The following is a 15,578-nucleotide window of genomic DNA, read 5'->3' as shown; positions in this document are numbered from 1 at the left end:
AAATGGGTAAGATGAAGAGGATTTGTGAGATCATCTTGAAATTCCCCCAAGATAAACATCAGGAATAAGTTACCATAGAAAACAAGTGCTGATTATCTATGAGTTCAAGAGATACCTGATTCTTTCTGAGGAACACTGAATCATGTTATTCCAGAGTAGGATCCTGTTGTGGTTACATTTCAGATCCATGATCTAAACTGGGCTGAATGGGAAACTTCCAAGGCCACCTATGTATTACTGGAAATATAAGTGGGGATTCTGTGAAGGATTTCCCAACACAGTATTCATTTCTGCATACATTTCTTGTGCTTTAGACTGGTCAAGGGGTGTTGGCCAGAAGAAAGACACATTTAGTACTTTACTGTGGCCTTGTTGCAAGGAACTAGGGGGGAAGAGGAAGGGGGCAAACCTGGAACCACTGGAGCATTATAAACTCATATAGCTTCCTACAGACAGCTCTGTTTTCCGTTTGCTTTCTGACAACCATTCAGATCTATAGACAATACATTTTAAAGTGATAATTCTTCATTCTACAGGAGCTAAATCTTGCTTCACTGTAAAAATGACCTGAAGGATATTCCACAATAAAATTCACAGGGCACTACGGACTTTTCTTATCCTCAGGTCAGATCTATAGCTTTCAGCTTTTTAAACAGTTTCACAGTAGAGGAAACCTAATTTCCTCAAGCCTAATTGGTACTGTGAGAATCCCTCACAGGTATAATTTGTTACAGCTTTATTGGTAGATTTGAGATATCTCCTTGTTTCTTTTCTTCCTTTTCTTTATCAAGTCCAGATATAGCTCAGTTTTATAGAACATATGTGAAATCCTATTTAAAGCAACATCTTACACTGTAGAAAGATGGAAAACCACCAAAACGGTCATATTTTGCATTTCAAGTTATTCTCTTGCAACTGAAGTTATGAACTCTTGGTTTATTAGGTTAGAAAATATAGGGATATTTCCCAGTAGCACAGCTTTCTGAAAAAAGCTTCATACCTTTTTGAACTCTCCTACCTCATACACACATTTGTAACAAGAAAATCACTCTAGCTGGACAGGAAAACATATTCAAAAGAAATGTAAATTTAAGCAGGAAATGTGATTGAATGGATTATTGTAGGAATTTTAGAAGGAAAATGTCAAAGTTCAGTATTTCAGATTGTGTGTCTTCCCTACTTTGACTCCATCGTGTGCAGACTTTTTTGCATACATAAATGAAAAGACCTGGCTGATCTGAAAAGCTGGCATGTGTCAACTAGTAATTTTAATACAAATTTAATTTTGGTAGAAAGTATAATGGATATGAACAAGCAGGTATAGAATGCAAATAACACCCTTAAACGAAGACTAGTGGAATTTTGCCCTGTCAATAGATTTTCCCCTAAAAGGAAACAGTTCACAGAATCCAAAAAATAGCCATGTGCAAGCCCAGTTGTACATATCTCTGCCTGACAGTGATGAACATTTTATGAGATAGTTTAAATTACATCTTTAAGACATTTCCTAAAAAGGAAGAGGTAGAATTGTCCACAGCAGATTAAAAGATGTGTTAAGAAACAACGAACAAACAATCCCAAATTGGACTCCATAGTATTTAAATTTATTTGCACTTAGCACACATCTGAATATCAAAACTCAAAGTCAAATTCAGCCTGACTTTGCCTGACTTCCTAGATTTCAGTGTGGGATACAATACAGTACACAATTAGCCTGGCTTTCTAAAGTAATACAGTTTGGAAATCACATTAAAGGTTGGTATATGTGTGAGATCCTGAAGTACTTTTGGAAACCTTGGTCTGTTTCAGTTAGAGTTGATGGACAGGTAAATGGCTCAGTTCTGTTTGCTACAAATTTGATGAAAATAAGCAGCTAGGCAGCAGAGAAAGACCCTTTTAGTATGCTTATACTCCTCCAATGCAGAAAAGGCTGTATCATGACAGGATACTTTTTTAGACATGAGAGAATCCACACAACAGGATTTCCCCCTGCTCCCAGAGATATAAAAGCTCATAGAAACCATGATGCATTAGCAATGCTGGTTTATTTGTATATGTGTTCATGCTGTAGTGACAGCATATATGCATATATATACACATAATGTTATAATTTGAGTTTTATTCTATATCAGAAAAAGCTGCATTACCCAGTGAATCAGTCACTAACTTATGTTCTTCTCTCAGATTTGCCCACTGGCATGATGGATCTTCCAACATGCCAAGGGCTAAATGGTTATGATTTAATGTAGTAAGGAAGCTTTCAGAATGCACCTTGCACATACAAGTTAATCATGAAGGGAGGGAGGCAGTAGGACTTATTTTATCCATATTCAGTTTTCAGAACTGCAAGAGGAAGCCCACAAATGGAAAAGTGTGTAACTTCTATTTTTCTTGCTGTCATGTTATATAATACACAGAAAACAAGGCACAGTGGGCACACTTTCATCTGAGTGATGCTTTGTAAGGTGCATGGTGAAAAGGCAAAGCCCACAATTCCAGCAGGGGAAAACTAGGACTGTGGATAAACTGGTGCGTTCTTGGGCTTCTGGCTGTGGGTATGGCCTGGCAACATCCTGTCTAAGATTAGAGCAAGACCCAAGCAGACATACATTTTTCATTCCGATGCTCATTTTTCAGTAGAAGGAACTTTAACGTATGGGGCAGAGGAGAGCTAGGCATGCTTTAGCTATATCTTGATGCTGTTCCGCTGAAGGTTCTTAGCCTCAGTGTGCACTGTGCCTCCACTGCTCAATCCCAACACAGCCTGAATGAACTAATTTCTACGGTAAGTGGAAAAGCCTAGAGGCTTTTTTAATTGGTGTGAAGGCACTGAGACTTAGTGTGCAATGGCTCAGCTTCCTGTGGATTGTGGGACAGCTACATGTTGGGCTGTCAGAGCCATTTTCCATGGAGTGCAAAGTAATCTTCTTGCTATATGACTCTCTCCCCCCTTATGAAACAATCTGGTGAAAGGATGCCACCCCATGCGTGGACTACTTACAGTTTTCTTACTTTCATTCAATAACAGTAGGAAAGGAAAATATCCCTTGATTACTCCCCCATCAGGGAGCAATCCACAGTATTAACAGGCTAATATTTTTTACATCATGCAGTGGTAATTAAGGATGTCCATTTCTCTCGCTTGCTTGCTTGCTTTAGGAATAGTGTCAGATACTCTGTGGCTACAGGATGGTTTATGGTTACAAATACCACTAGGGTAGAGTGTATTGTGCCTCATTTAGAACAACTTAACCAGAGAGTTATTTCGTGGTGGTCTGGTCGCACCTGTTCACACTTAACTGATTCTGCACAAATTTGACCTCTGTCTGACATTTCTGCTAACATGTCATAGCACAGTGAACATCCTTCTGTTGCTGGGCATGTGCTGTATTATTTCTTGAACTGTGGTGACAGCCAGGTTACTCTAACTGCTCTCCAGACACAGTATGAGACAGTCCTTGCTCCCCAGCACAGTTCCAAAAAGACAAACAATAATAGTCAAACTAATGAATTAAATGCCTTAATTGTAATCCCTGAATATTAGATTTCCTGAAGCCATCACTATCCCATCTTGCCCTCTTTTCCAAATCATGTAATCATGGAATCACGAATCATTTAGGTTGGAAAAGACCTTTAAGATCATCAGCTCCAACCACAAACCTAACACTGCCAAGTCCACCACTAAACCATGTCCCTAAGCACCATGTCTACATGTCTTTTAAATACCTCCAGGGAAGGTGACTCAACCACTTCCCTTAGGCACTGTTCCAGTGCTTGCCTTATGATTGATTATAGTTCAAACTGAGAGCAAAGCCTAGGGTTTTTCTTCAGATTATATGGTTTTTAATGGGAGTTTATAGAATATATAATTTTAAGCATCTGTCATTGAAACCTTACACAGTCTGTTGAATATACATATTTACAAAACCTTGTTGTGTATAATCTAGTGAAGCCCTGCAGTTCCATATAACTGTATTCCGTAGATAACCCACCTGATGCTCTTAGGCTAAGCACTGCCCTCCAAATGATTTACCTAAATATTTTTTCATCTAATTTGACAGAACAGGCAAAAGTTGATAGAAGCACAATGCTGTCTGTCTTATTCTAGAGACGTTGGTCTCAGCTATGGAGAGATTAAATGATTTGCCCAAGTTCATGGCCACAGTTCAAGTCTGTGCTACAGCCAAGAGAGCCTAGATGTTCAGGTTAATGCTGTAGTCAGACATATCTTTCCCTTTCTCTTTGTTCTTCATATTAGCTTGGTTGTCTGCCCTGCAATGCTAGGGAAAACTCCCTTCACTCTACCGGTATAACCACAGCTATCAGTGTAGGAAAGTATATTACTTCCAGTGTGAGAAATGGTATTCCTCAGTGTGGTTGGGATTTCCTCAACACTGCCACAGGATATAGGGCTCACTGTAGAATCCTGGTTAACATTTAGTACATTTGTGGCTTACATTCAAAAGTGATTTCATAAACCAAATGCAGTGAAAACTCTTGCAACCCTGTGGATGCAGAAGGTCAACATTTACAGTCAGCTTGTTAAGTTGCTGTCTCCATCTGCATTTTTCTAGTGAGAGCAGTTTGGATAAAATAACAAGTGATGTAAAGCTTTTCTGAACTTAGAAAATACTTGATTAAACATAAATCCATGAACCATGAACTACAGTTATGCACATCTGCCAGGAGAGGAAATAGAAATATTATGATTAAGTCTATTCTCACAATTTTTCCAACCCACTAGATAAAATTTACCAGAAATTAAAGGGGGGGGGGGGGCAACAGAATACGTCCCTAGAAATTTTTCTGTATTGCAGCAGAGTGCTTTGTCAAAAAGGAATAGGTGGAAACCCTGAGAGACAGGGCTAACACCCTGCAGTATCATTCAGAAACAGAAAGTAATGGCTGAAACTGTTTCCTGTAAAAAGAATAAATATTAGAAAACAAACGAGCCATCCAGTTATTACATTATAAAATAGAGGGCAATGACAGCTGTTTCGGACTCCAAGCATTTAAAATCTTTTGATTCTGATAATGCCTTTAGGCAGGTACCTAAGGAGCCTGGAGTAAATGTTTTCAATTAAGGTGTTTTTTTCTTCCAGTGGCAGTGAGCATGGGTTTCTTAAATATTATTCTTGGTGTACATTTTTCTTTTTAAGAATGCACGATATCTGTTGGCAGCTAATGAGTAACCTAGGGCTTAGCCTATGCTATAACATACAATGCATTCTTAGTCCACATGGATCACAACCAGTTGGAGATTTGAAAACTGGGGGCAGCCTCTGTTGTAGTGCAATGAACATGAGATGGTGGAATTCTGGATCTTGGGAGGAGGGAGCCAGGCAAAAGCAAGATCACAACCCCAGACTTCAGGAGAGTAGACTCTAACCTATCAGGGATCTGCTTGGAAGAATCCCATGATATAGAGCTTTGGAGAAAAGAGAGATCCAGGAAAGATGGTTTATTTTCAAGGATCACCTCCCCCAAACTCAAGAAAGACTCATCCCAATGAGAAGGAAATCAAGTAAATGTGGCAGGAGACCTGCATGAACAAACAAGAAGCTCCTGACTAAAGTCAGGTATAAATAGGAAGTATGCAAGAGGTGGAAACTCCGTCCAGTGACCCAAGAGGAATATAGAAACACTGTTAAAGCATACAGAGGCAAGGTTAGGAAAGCCAAATCCCGCTGAGCTGAATATGAGGTGATGGTGAGAGATGGTGAAGGGCAACAAGACAGGCTTGTGTAAGTACATCAGCAGCAATAAGTAGCACAGTAGGGAAAATATGTGCTCACTGCTGAAAGGGGCAGGGAACCTGGTAACAAAGGTTGTGGAAAGAGCTAAGGTATTTGATGCCTCCTTCACCACAGTCTTTACTGGTGAGACTGGTCTTCAAGCATCGCAGGTTCCCAAGACCAGTGGGAGAGTCTAGAGCAAGGAAGACTTAGCCTGGGTGGAGGAGGATCATGTTAGGAAATATTTAAACAAAATGGACATTTTGTTTGGATAGAAGTCCATTGGGTCTGATGGCATGCAACCACAAGTGCAAATGTTATTGCAAGGGCATTCTTGATAATCTTTGGAAGATCATGGTGATCAGGAGAGTTTCCTGTGGACTAGAAGAAAGTAAAAGTTACTTCTGTCTTTCAGAAGGGGAAGGAGGATCTTGTCAGCCCCACCACAATCCCTGGGAAGGTGATTGAGCAAATAATCCTTTAAAACATTTTGAAACAAAAGAAGGATAAGAAGGTGATTAGGAGTAGTCAGTTTGCATATACAAAGGGGAAATTATGCCTCATCAACCCAACAGCCTTCTATGCCCAGTATTGCTCCCTGAGCACTCACTCTCTGGTAACAGGATATTGGCTAGATGGAGTTTGATGTGATCCAGTACAGCTCATCTTATGTTCTTGTGATCAGTGTCACTTCAGACCTAGAAAATTACCTGTTCCCACAAGATGAGGGTGGAAGCCAAGCTAAATATTCCCTGGTGAAGCTGTGTTTATAGACACTATGAAAGGTCAGTGGAGATGTCTGCTATCCTGGGAAATACTTCTCACAAAGTTACTCTACTATTGGGGCTGTAGTTCAGATTTATAACCACCAAGTCATTTTCTGAAATTTGACACATAGTTATTTATCATTTGTTGGGCCAGGTGGAGAGATTGAGCCTGGTTGAACCTAACTTTACTGCACTTTGATGACTGTGTCTCATTCGCTTTTACAATTCTCCCATGGGATTCAGGCAACATAAGCCTGGGAGGGGGAGGATGTGGGGACAATGTCCTGGCAGCATAAAGTTGTTGGATGTGGGGAACTTCCGTGCGCCAGGTGGAAACCTGGTGTTGGCCAAACTGTGACAAGCACAACTAGCCAGTATATGGCAAAAGGTGCAGTCCACAGAGCCGGAGAGCCAGACTTCCCTTTGGCAAAGCCCCTGGGAGCTGTAAGCATACCCAGAGGAAGAAAACCAAACCCTTCACAGTTGACAAACCAGTTTGTAAGGCAGGACTCCTAATCTGTAGCAGTGCTGTTCATGTGAGGTTCTTGGTCTTGTGCCTTCCAACTAGACTTGTTCCCGGACTTCTCTTTTGCTTCGCCTCCACTCTTGCTTCCCAGTGACCTATTGTCTGTCTGATCACCCATTGCTTTGACCTTGGTCCCCTGCCTTGGAAGACTGGATTTGTCTTGAACAAAGGCTCCTCCCTGATGCTCACTCATCTGTCCCTTGTATTCAAAGCCTGAATCTGCTTCCCGACCAAGTACACAATTGATGGTAGAGCTAATACACTCACACACTGAGGACAGCTATTATTCCCTATGGCTTTCCTGAGGGTGAATCTTGAAGGGCTAGCCACGGTCCTTCTTAGGTCTATGTCCTCAGGCATATGTGCCTCATGTGTTTGGCACAATAGATGGATTTATTCTTCTCCTTTCCAGTGATGGGCCCATTCCTGGATGTCTCCTCCCAGAAGTCCCAGCTGGTCTGACTCCAGTTGAGACTGCAGCAGATAGCTCCTAGGGACCAAATTATGGTGAGTAGTTTCCACTATGGCTAGTTCTGGCTTTGGGTTGGGTCTGGGTCTGACTTGCTTTCATTAGGCGCAACAGAGCTGACAGTATATATGGAGTCTGGCAAGAAGCAGGGAAAGGCCAGGGTCCACTGATCTTTCGTAAGTGCATGAGACAGTATCTTATAGTGTGATGTGACCATCTCTACGGAATATCTGGGGACTATGACCTCAAAGCACTTATAGCTGAAAGGAGTCAAGAAAGGATTGGCAAAAAATCCACTTGGCTAACTGCAGACATATGTTATCTAACTTGGTGTGAATTTTACCAAAATATATAGCTACCTCTGCAATACATGGGAGCAACTTCCTTCTTGAGAAGTAGTTTTATTGATCAGCACTTTGTCTTCTAAAACTGCAGCATTTTTTTAATAAGACAGTTAGGTGCCCTGGAACGGCATTAGCAATTTGCTAAATGAGCAATGGCTTTGACTTTTCCTTGTGGGATGGTTCCAGCCTATGTAGCAAACAGGGAGCAGCCCAAGGCTCCTTCATTTGTACTGAACCAAAATCTCATAGTTTGTTAGATGGCTTCTGTGACTATTTATGACTTACTGAAGATACAATTAGGGTTCATCTCTCAGGTCAAAAGTATTACCCACAAAAATCTGCCAGAGGTGTCAGGGTTCTTAGGTGGGATCCCACCCCTGTCCATGGGCTCAAGAGCCCCATTTCAGCTCAGCACAGAGCCTTCAGTCCCTGCCCTAATGATGCCATACGAGTGCTGGTCTCCACCTCTGCCATGGTTCACATGCACCCAAACAGGAGGTTCTAACAGAAGAAAGGTTCCTAAATATATGAATATCTCAAGAAGCAAACGAAACATAGCACAAGCTAAAAGTCACCCAACCAAAAAGCTAAAGTCCTAGTTTCTTTGAGCATAACCTAAGAAAGATTTGTTTTAGACAATGAGGAAAAGAAATAACTTGAAGAATGTGTAGGGTCATACTGCAATGTACCTGTGAAAAGAAATGTTCTCTCTGGTGTAAATATTCTGGGAAACGTATTTCTTTCTGGCAATACTCTGGTATAAATCAGAATCTGTGATTTTATTGGAATGATGTTAATTTATACCAGGAGAAAATCAGTTCTCTTATAATTGTTATAGGGAGAAAATAGCTTGCAATATTCAAAAGCAAACAGAATGTATTAGGTGCTTCCTTGATTTTCTCATACTTAGAAAATGCTAACTAGAAAGCAGCAGTTAGTGATGGATCCAGCCTTTCATTTGGAAACCCCTTAAAAAAACACATAAAATGAAAGTGTTTATAGGAAACAGATGTACTAACATACTTTGTGTTCATACAAAAAGTAAATGGATGCAAACATTTGCAGTTAGGTCACTGCTAATTTAATTCATTTGTTTACAAGCATTAATTTCTTTCCTTGGAATAAAGTCTTGTGTGTCTCTTTCTTAGTTTCTTGCATCATCTGAATTTTGTTTGGTCTCACTGTGCTAGGTCCAACACCTTTCCTGCTAGGCATGTATCTGGGTTATTAATATTTGACATATCAAACAGCTGCTTCCAATTCTGGTCTGACATTGTCAAAAAGGCAGCCACCCAAACTATCCCTTCTCTCACTAATTCTAGCAGGAATGAAAAAAAAATTTGATCTGATATTCCTTCTATGTTTCTCTGAAACTTGGTCTCAGCCTATTCTTGTTGCTTGTTGAGAATTTCCTACACAAATTGAAGAATGCCCTTCAGCTCTAACCCTGATGGCTAGCTTCCTTGCTAACACCAGTAAATGCAAAAAGGAAAAAGGACTGTAAAGTAAAATCATCCTTAAAGAAGGTATTGCTTCTGACTCTCTTCAGATTTAAATTTTTTTTATTATTTTCTGCCCTTTTCTGTCACGTTTACTTACTTTGTGGTGATATGGGTAAACCAGTGAAATTAAATGCATACCTTCAGTACATTAAAGTTTCAAGAGTGTGAATTCCAGTAAATGTCACTGATGAGCAATTTTTATTAACATAATAAAGCTTTGTCAATGTGGAGAGGAAAATAAGGTTACCGTGGAAGTCATTAATTACTTTATGTACCTATACAAGGGACTTTCAAGACAAACTGTGTTTGTGCCAAACCCAGCTCTGTTTTCCATCCGTCAGTGGTGATCTAGCTGGGAGGTTTGTTTTGCTTTTCTGTTTCCTCTAAGGCATTGGATTTGGTCCTTGTTAGAAAAAGACAGAGATCAAAATGGGGTTGTGCAGTTTCCAGCATTTGACCTGCTTTTTACCTCCCACTTCAGTCAGGCTGGCAGGGGTACTGGGACAGGGGTTCAAGGGTTCTTGAATTGGATGATTGTTAGACTTTCTGGTATATTTTTGTATTGTGCATACCCCAGCTTGCAGGACTGTACAGATGAGGAATTTAGCAAATACTCATGCAGAAACTAGACACATGCTTTCTAACTTTGGCACATTTAGATTACATCTTTAGGTCTTCACTATACTTCAGGTAGTAGAAGATATGAGGAAGAGTTTTCTGGCATACTGGAAGACTTGTGAAGCATCTGTGGAACTTTCTGGGCAGTTGTACAGTTAGCATACTTTTCCCCATGGCCAGAGAAAAACGATGTGATATCCAAGGCAACTCCTTCCAGTCCTCTGTTCCAGCCAGAAAGCCAACTTGCAGCAGTATCTTGGTTTTCAGGAAACTGCTGTGTAAATATATGCTCCTTGGAAATTCTAATTTGTTAAGGATTTCATGAAGGTTTCAGGAAAGCAGAATTTCTCACAAACCAGAAATTCAAGGTTTTGATCTGACAAGCTGTATTGTAACAGCTGAGATGCCAGATCAGCTTACACAAAGCAGTATTTTACAGAAGACCATGTCAGAACAGAAGCTGAGCACATTTCAACTTTGCATCTCCTAGGTCTTCACATGTAAGACTGAGCAGATCTGAACATTTGAAGGATCCAGCTTTGAGGGAAGTAACAAGAAGACTTTAAAGAAATATGAAAAATACTTTCCCAGTGTAAAAGTCCTGTTCTTGACTTGAGAAAAGTTTCTCTTCCACAAAACAGTAGTTGTTTTTGCCTGGAGCAATGGTTATTATTTTAGTTCAGACCACCCACCCTCATCACAAGACCTAAGGATTTACAAATTTAGAAAAGCAATCACATAAGGAAGGATAATACAGACTAAAAAATCCTGCAGTAGTGAGACATTTTTCAGCAGACTAAGCCAGGAAATCAAGTACAAAACACAACAAAGCAAAAATAACATGACTGCAATAGCTGCTCTAAGAGTCTGTTTCTGCTTTCTAGAGAATGCTTACTTGAAGAGTCCTGCAAGATAATGACTTTCCATTCAGCAAATACTTTTAATGTTCTAATTGTAGTATTCGAAGGGTCTACACAGAAAATGTCTACTTCCCCATCTCACCCAAACTTTCCAGTGAAAGTTTTGGCCTAAATTCTCATCAGGTTCTAAATCCCCAGATCCCATAAGAAACATGTGGCCAAGCCAAGCCTTGAAAACCTGCTTTCTAAAAGACCAAAAGCACTATAGCCACAGAACCACCATTCTTCTTGGATAATGAATGCACTGGAAATTTGACCTAGGCTTATACACAGAGAATATGAAATCCAAGGCAATTAAGCATTATCTTAAAAATTACCACAGTTCTTGGCCATTCTACATCTCAGTTCCTCATTTACAGGAATAATATGGGAGACTCTAGCTGCTTCTCTCATTAATGCACAACAATATAAGCTTAAGCAGAAACAGGAGTGATGGCTGTCTTTCTAAAACACATTGACAGAAGGGAATTAGTTGGCACTGACTCCCTAAAAATTTTAAGGATAAATATATATTAAATCATCCATGACTTACATGTTTTGATAGGAAGAAAAATGAGGTTATCTAATGAAGAACAGTCTACAAACTGTGTCAGGATTTTACCTAAAGACTTCAGTGAAAGCTGCTGGAACTTTGCCATTAATTTCACTAGCACCAAAGTATTACCCTCTCGTCCCCAGTTACTTAAAATCAGCATTTATCCCAGAGGGTCCTACCTTCTTGGAGTTTGCCCTTAAAACCTCAGGAAGTAAACCTAATTGGAGAAGTCAACTGAATTAAGATAGTAGAATTTATCTGCCCCTTGGTCCCATATTTCTGCAATTCTACTGCAGTCTGTTTCATTACAGCATAAAACAAACCTCTGTGTTTTGGTGAAGCTATGTACTGAATCACAAAGACATAGCAATTTAAAGTTTGGGGTTTTTTTATTGTATTGCACAAGATATCTATGCAATCCATGTAGGTACTGTATTAAAGGATTGACATTTCCCAAAACATTGCCTGTTGCAGCACACATCACAAGCATTGTGAATAACCAGTGCCTTCTTCAAAAATTAAAATAATCAGTTGCAAGTTTAAGCATGTTGTGGCAATAAATGAAGAAAAAAACCAGCAAGGCGTATCAATACATAATTCTTTTCAAACACACAAATATACAATTTTCAGAAGAGCACCAATAATGCCAAGCAACTATTTTGATGAGATACTGTATGTGTAGGCTCTGCAATAAAAAGCCAATATGCACACAGAAAATATATTTCAACTTTAAAATAATTTAACTATAATATCTTGCATGTGTCACCTGTTTACAACATATCATTTCACATACAATGTCAGGCCCAAGTCTCAACTTGTGTAAATTTGTGCATACTCATTCAAAGCAGCTGAGACTCTGGACCAGGTGTTCAAGCTGAAAAAGGCTTCAAACTGTTCACATATGAATACAGAGTGGTAGGCTAAGACCAAGAAAGTAGTTACGGTGAAGGTATAACAGAAATGGTACTACGGAAAATGAAGAAAAACACTATCAAACCCTCAAACACAAGGTTCTAGAAAGAGGCCTACATGTAAAGTGATGTTGTAATAATTTATAAAAGTGAATAATTAATATCAGTCTCCTTTCTGACACTTAAGAGATTCTCATAAATTCAGAAGCCCATAGAAGTGAACTAACCAAATGTCACAATCAGTATCATCCTCTAACTCTGTTAAGTTTCTGATCATTAATACTGGTACTTAAGAACATTTTATATTTGCTGAAAACTGTTATTAAAATGCTGAAAACTGTTATTAAAATTTACCTTCCTGCTATGAGAATTTAGTGTAATAAAAATCATGAAAAACAATAGGTAAAAAAATAGTATTTTAAGAATATTTTTAGAAAACCCGTCAAAACAACTGCAAATACAGCTGATTTTTAAGTGTCTGCTTTTGAACTGTGTTTTTTAATTTGTTTTTGTTTAAGTGAATCACTTACAAAGAAGCAAGGGAGTACCAGTTCTAAGATTTATTCTTGTCCATTACATTGAGGACCTCATCCAAAAGTGAGGGTCCCAAGTCAAGTTGTAATGAGAGAAGAGAGCCTGCAAGATCTGAAAGGGATTCTTCTGACTTAGTCTTTGTCTTGGTTAGTTCACATGAAAGTTGACTGTCATCAAATAAATCAACTGTTTGCCAATCAGTGCATCGTTCAGAAAAGCTGGATGAGTGACTGTCTCTACCATTAATAAAATGCGAAGAGGAACCATTTTGCTCCCATATGTCATCTTTATATGTTTCTCCATCCTCCATCTGTTTACTTTTCTCCTGCAATTTTTCTTCTATTACTGGCTCACAGCTAAGCCTAGGATTTCTTGATGACCTGATGGATTCTTGCTTTGAATTAAATGTCACTGGTGACAATAAGGGCAATGTAAGGGCTTGAGAACCCCCAATGGCAGGAAGGGAAATAGCATTTTTGAGCACTGGTGATGGAGTTTCTGTAAACATGGATTCAGAAGTGCTGTTTGCCCTTAAGAATTCATTGTGACCACCAGACTGGCTAATTCTGGTTTCTCCTTCATTTCCAGGCAATAACTCATAGTTGCCCTGCAAAAAGGAGATGTCTCCAAAAACATCATGTTGTCCCTCTTTTCCAATGTGTATGGTGTGACGAAAATCTCCAAGTGGTGGACTGATCATATCGGGAGATAAGATATCCCTCAGTTTGAATTTCTTCCCTTTCTTATTGTTAGCAGCTTTCAAGTAGATGGGTGTTTTGGCTGGCATCTTGCTTGTAGTTTCTGAGAGAAGTTACTAAAAAAACAAAACAAAACAAAAAAAAGGGAAGGGGAGGGAGAAGCCTCTTACAAAGTCAGTTATTCTCAGGAGTCCTTCAGTGTTATCAGCATTACATCATCATCTTGAACCACTCTTGCACACAAGGTCTCTTTCTTCTGATGCAAAGAACTGTGGGGTATGTGAAAGTGAACGTCACCCACTGCAGATCTTTTCAAGATAGAGCAAGTTTCAGGTCAGTTAGCAACCAAAATGCCCTGCTACTTCCAGAACTTCAGGAAACCTGCATGGGATACAAAATCAGGTTATCATTGATTTTTTTTTTTTTGTCATGGTTAATTCAATTTTGTTTTACAAACAAAAAAAATTATTAGCAATGGTACTGACAGTTCCAGCCTGCAGATTAGCTTTATGATATTGTTTCCCTTCATTAGTCAGGATAAAAGAGTTTAGATTAACAAGGGCTAGCTAACCTTTCTCTGACTTCATAGCTTTTTTTGAAGTCAGAGTTCCTTAGATACAATGGCTGAGCACAATTCATTTGATAAGTATCACCATCTCAACCTTTCTTCTCCTTTTTCTGGCATTCAAAATGCTGGCCTTTGAGAGCACATGCAGAAACGCATTTATAACAAATCAACAACATTGAGCTTTTGGTAGACTGAGGAAGACTGACAGAGCCTTTTTGGAAATGTTTTTGGAAATGGAGTGGGCCATCTTGGATTAGAGAACTTCAGATACCCCCATTCAGTCCTGAAACTCTCAAATGTCATCCACGACACTTCTGATAATTTTGCCTATTTAATAGGATAGTTTAGGTACTTGGAAAAGTGCTAGCCCAGGTCTTTACAATTAGTTAATAATAGCCAAATGCAGGCGTCTTTAAAAGAAACTGATTCTTGTGACTACAGTCTTTAGACTACAGGAATTCTTCATAACAATTAGTTATAGACTAGTTCATGAATTATGTAGGCCATGAGGCCACGATGACTTAAGAGCTGCTCCGTGCAACCAAACAAAACAGTGTTTGCAAACCAAGTTGTCCTATTAGAACGTGGTTTCTGAAAAGCCTGATAAAGCAGTCCACAAGGGTTAACAGGCTATTGGGTCAAAAAGTTATGGACACTACACACACACCCCACACACACCCAAACCACTCTTCATTAATGCTTTAATGGTGTATTTCTTCCTTACAGTACCAGTTCCTGACTTATCAGCAATCCCAGGATAAATGCCTTTTTCTCCTGGGTGTTTTTGTGCTTTCCCCTATTAAGTCCATAGAGCGCCAGAGCATTACAGGTCACTCCTCCTCACCAGAATACTCAGACACAAGTCCCTCACACTCTGTCCATCACCATTCATATTCTGTAAAGGAGGTTGTAGTTTCTGCACGGAAAAACTGTTCCACACAATAAGTGAAGGGAAGCTGTCTGTAACAACAGCTACTTTTGCTGCCTTTTATCCATGCCCCAGCAGATATTTCCTTTCATCAAATTAAGCCCAGTAAAAATCACCAGTTCAAAAGCTTCGTACTGTACGGCTATACAGCCAGATTGTCAAGAAGTATTTAAGCATTTTCACAAATCCTTTAACCTTAGTAATTAGCTCCTACCGCTGACTACTTAACTGTGCATCACAAGGGGAGCTGGGAATCTAGCCAGGTTAGTATTTTGTTCTTTTGGTTCCCACCAGATATCTACCACACTTCAGATATCACTGAAAAGCCCTCCCCCCAAAAGTACAACAGATATAGACAGATGAAAGCTGTCATACAAAATAAACTTGCTGTTCAATGAGTTATGAGGACATTTTATACTTCTAAACTCAATTTCGAAAATACAATTGATTGCATCAACCAGTCAAAAGCACTTCAAATCTTCCTTCTAGACAATAAAATGGTATTTTATTAGGATCTACAGAA

General features: G+C 39.3%; 1 protein-coding gene across 2 annotated transcripts in view; it reads right to left on the bottom strand.

Moving 5' to 3' along the window:
• Window positions 1-9,518: 9,518 nt before the first annotated feature.
• Window positions 9,519-15,578, bottom strand: part of CDC42EP3 (CDC42 effector protein 3) — a 30,102-nt gene continuing 24,042 nt past the window's right edge. For both annotated transcript variants that reach the window (XM_037405925.1, XM_037405924.1), the window contains exon 2: window positions 9,519-13,940. In XM_037405925.1, the coding sequence (XP_037261822.1) occupies window positions 12,881-13,648 (768 nt within the window). In that variant the 5' untranslated portion in view covers window positions 13,649-13,940 and the 3' untranslated portion in view covers window positions 9,519-12,880. The remainder of the gene's footprint in view (window positions 13,941-15,578) is intronic.

The sequence above is a fragment of the Falco rusticolus genome, chromosome 12, assembly GCF_015220075.1.
Source record: "Falco rusticolus isolate bFalRus1 chromosome 12, bFalRus1.pri, whole genome shotgun sequence".
Classification (NCBI taxonomy): domain Eukaryota; kingdom Metazoa; phylum Chordata; class Aves; order Falconiformes; family Falconidae; genus Falco; species Falco rusticolus.
Note: the sequence above shows the minus strand (reverse complement) of the source record. Positions and strands in the feature narration are given on the sequence as shown.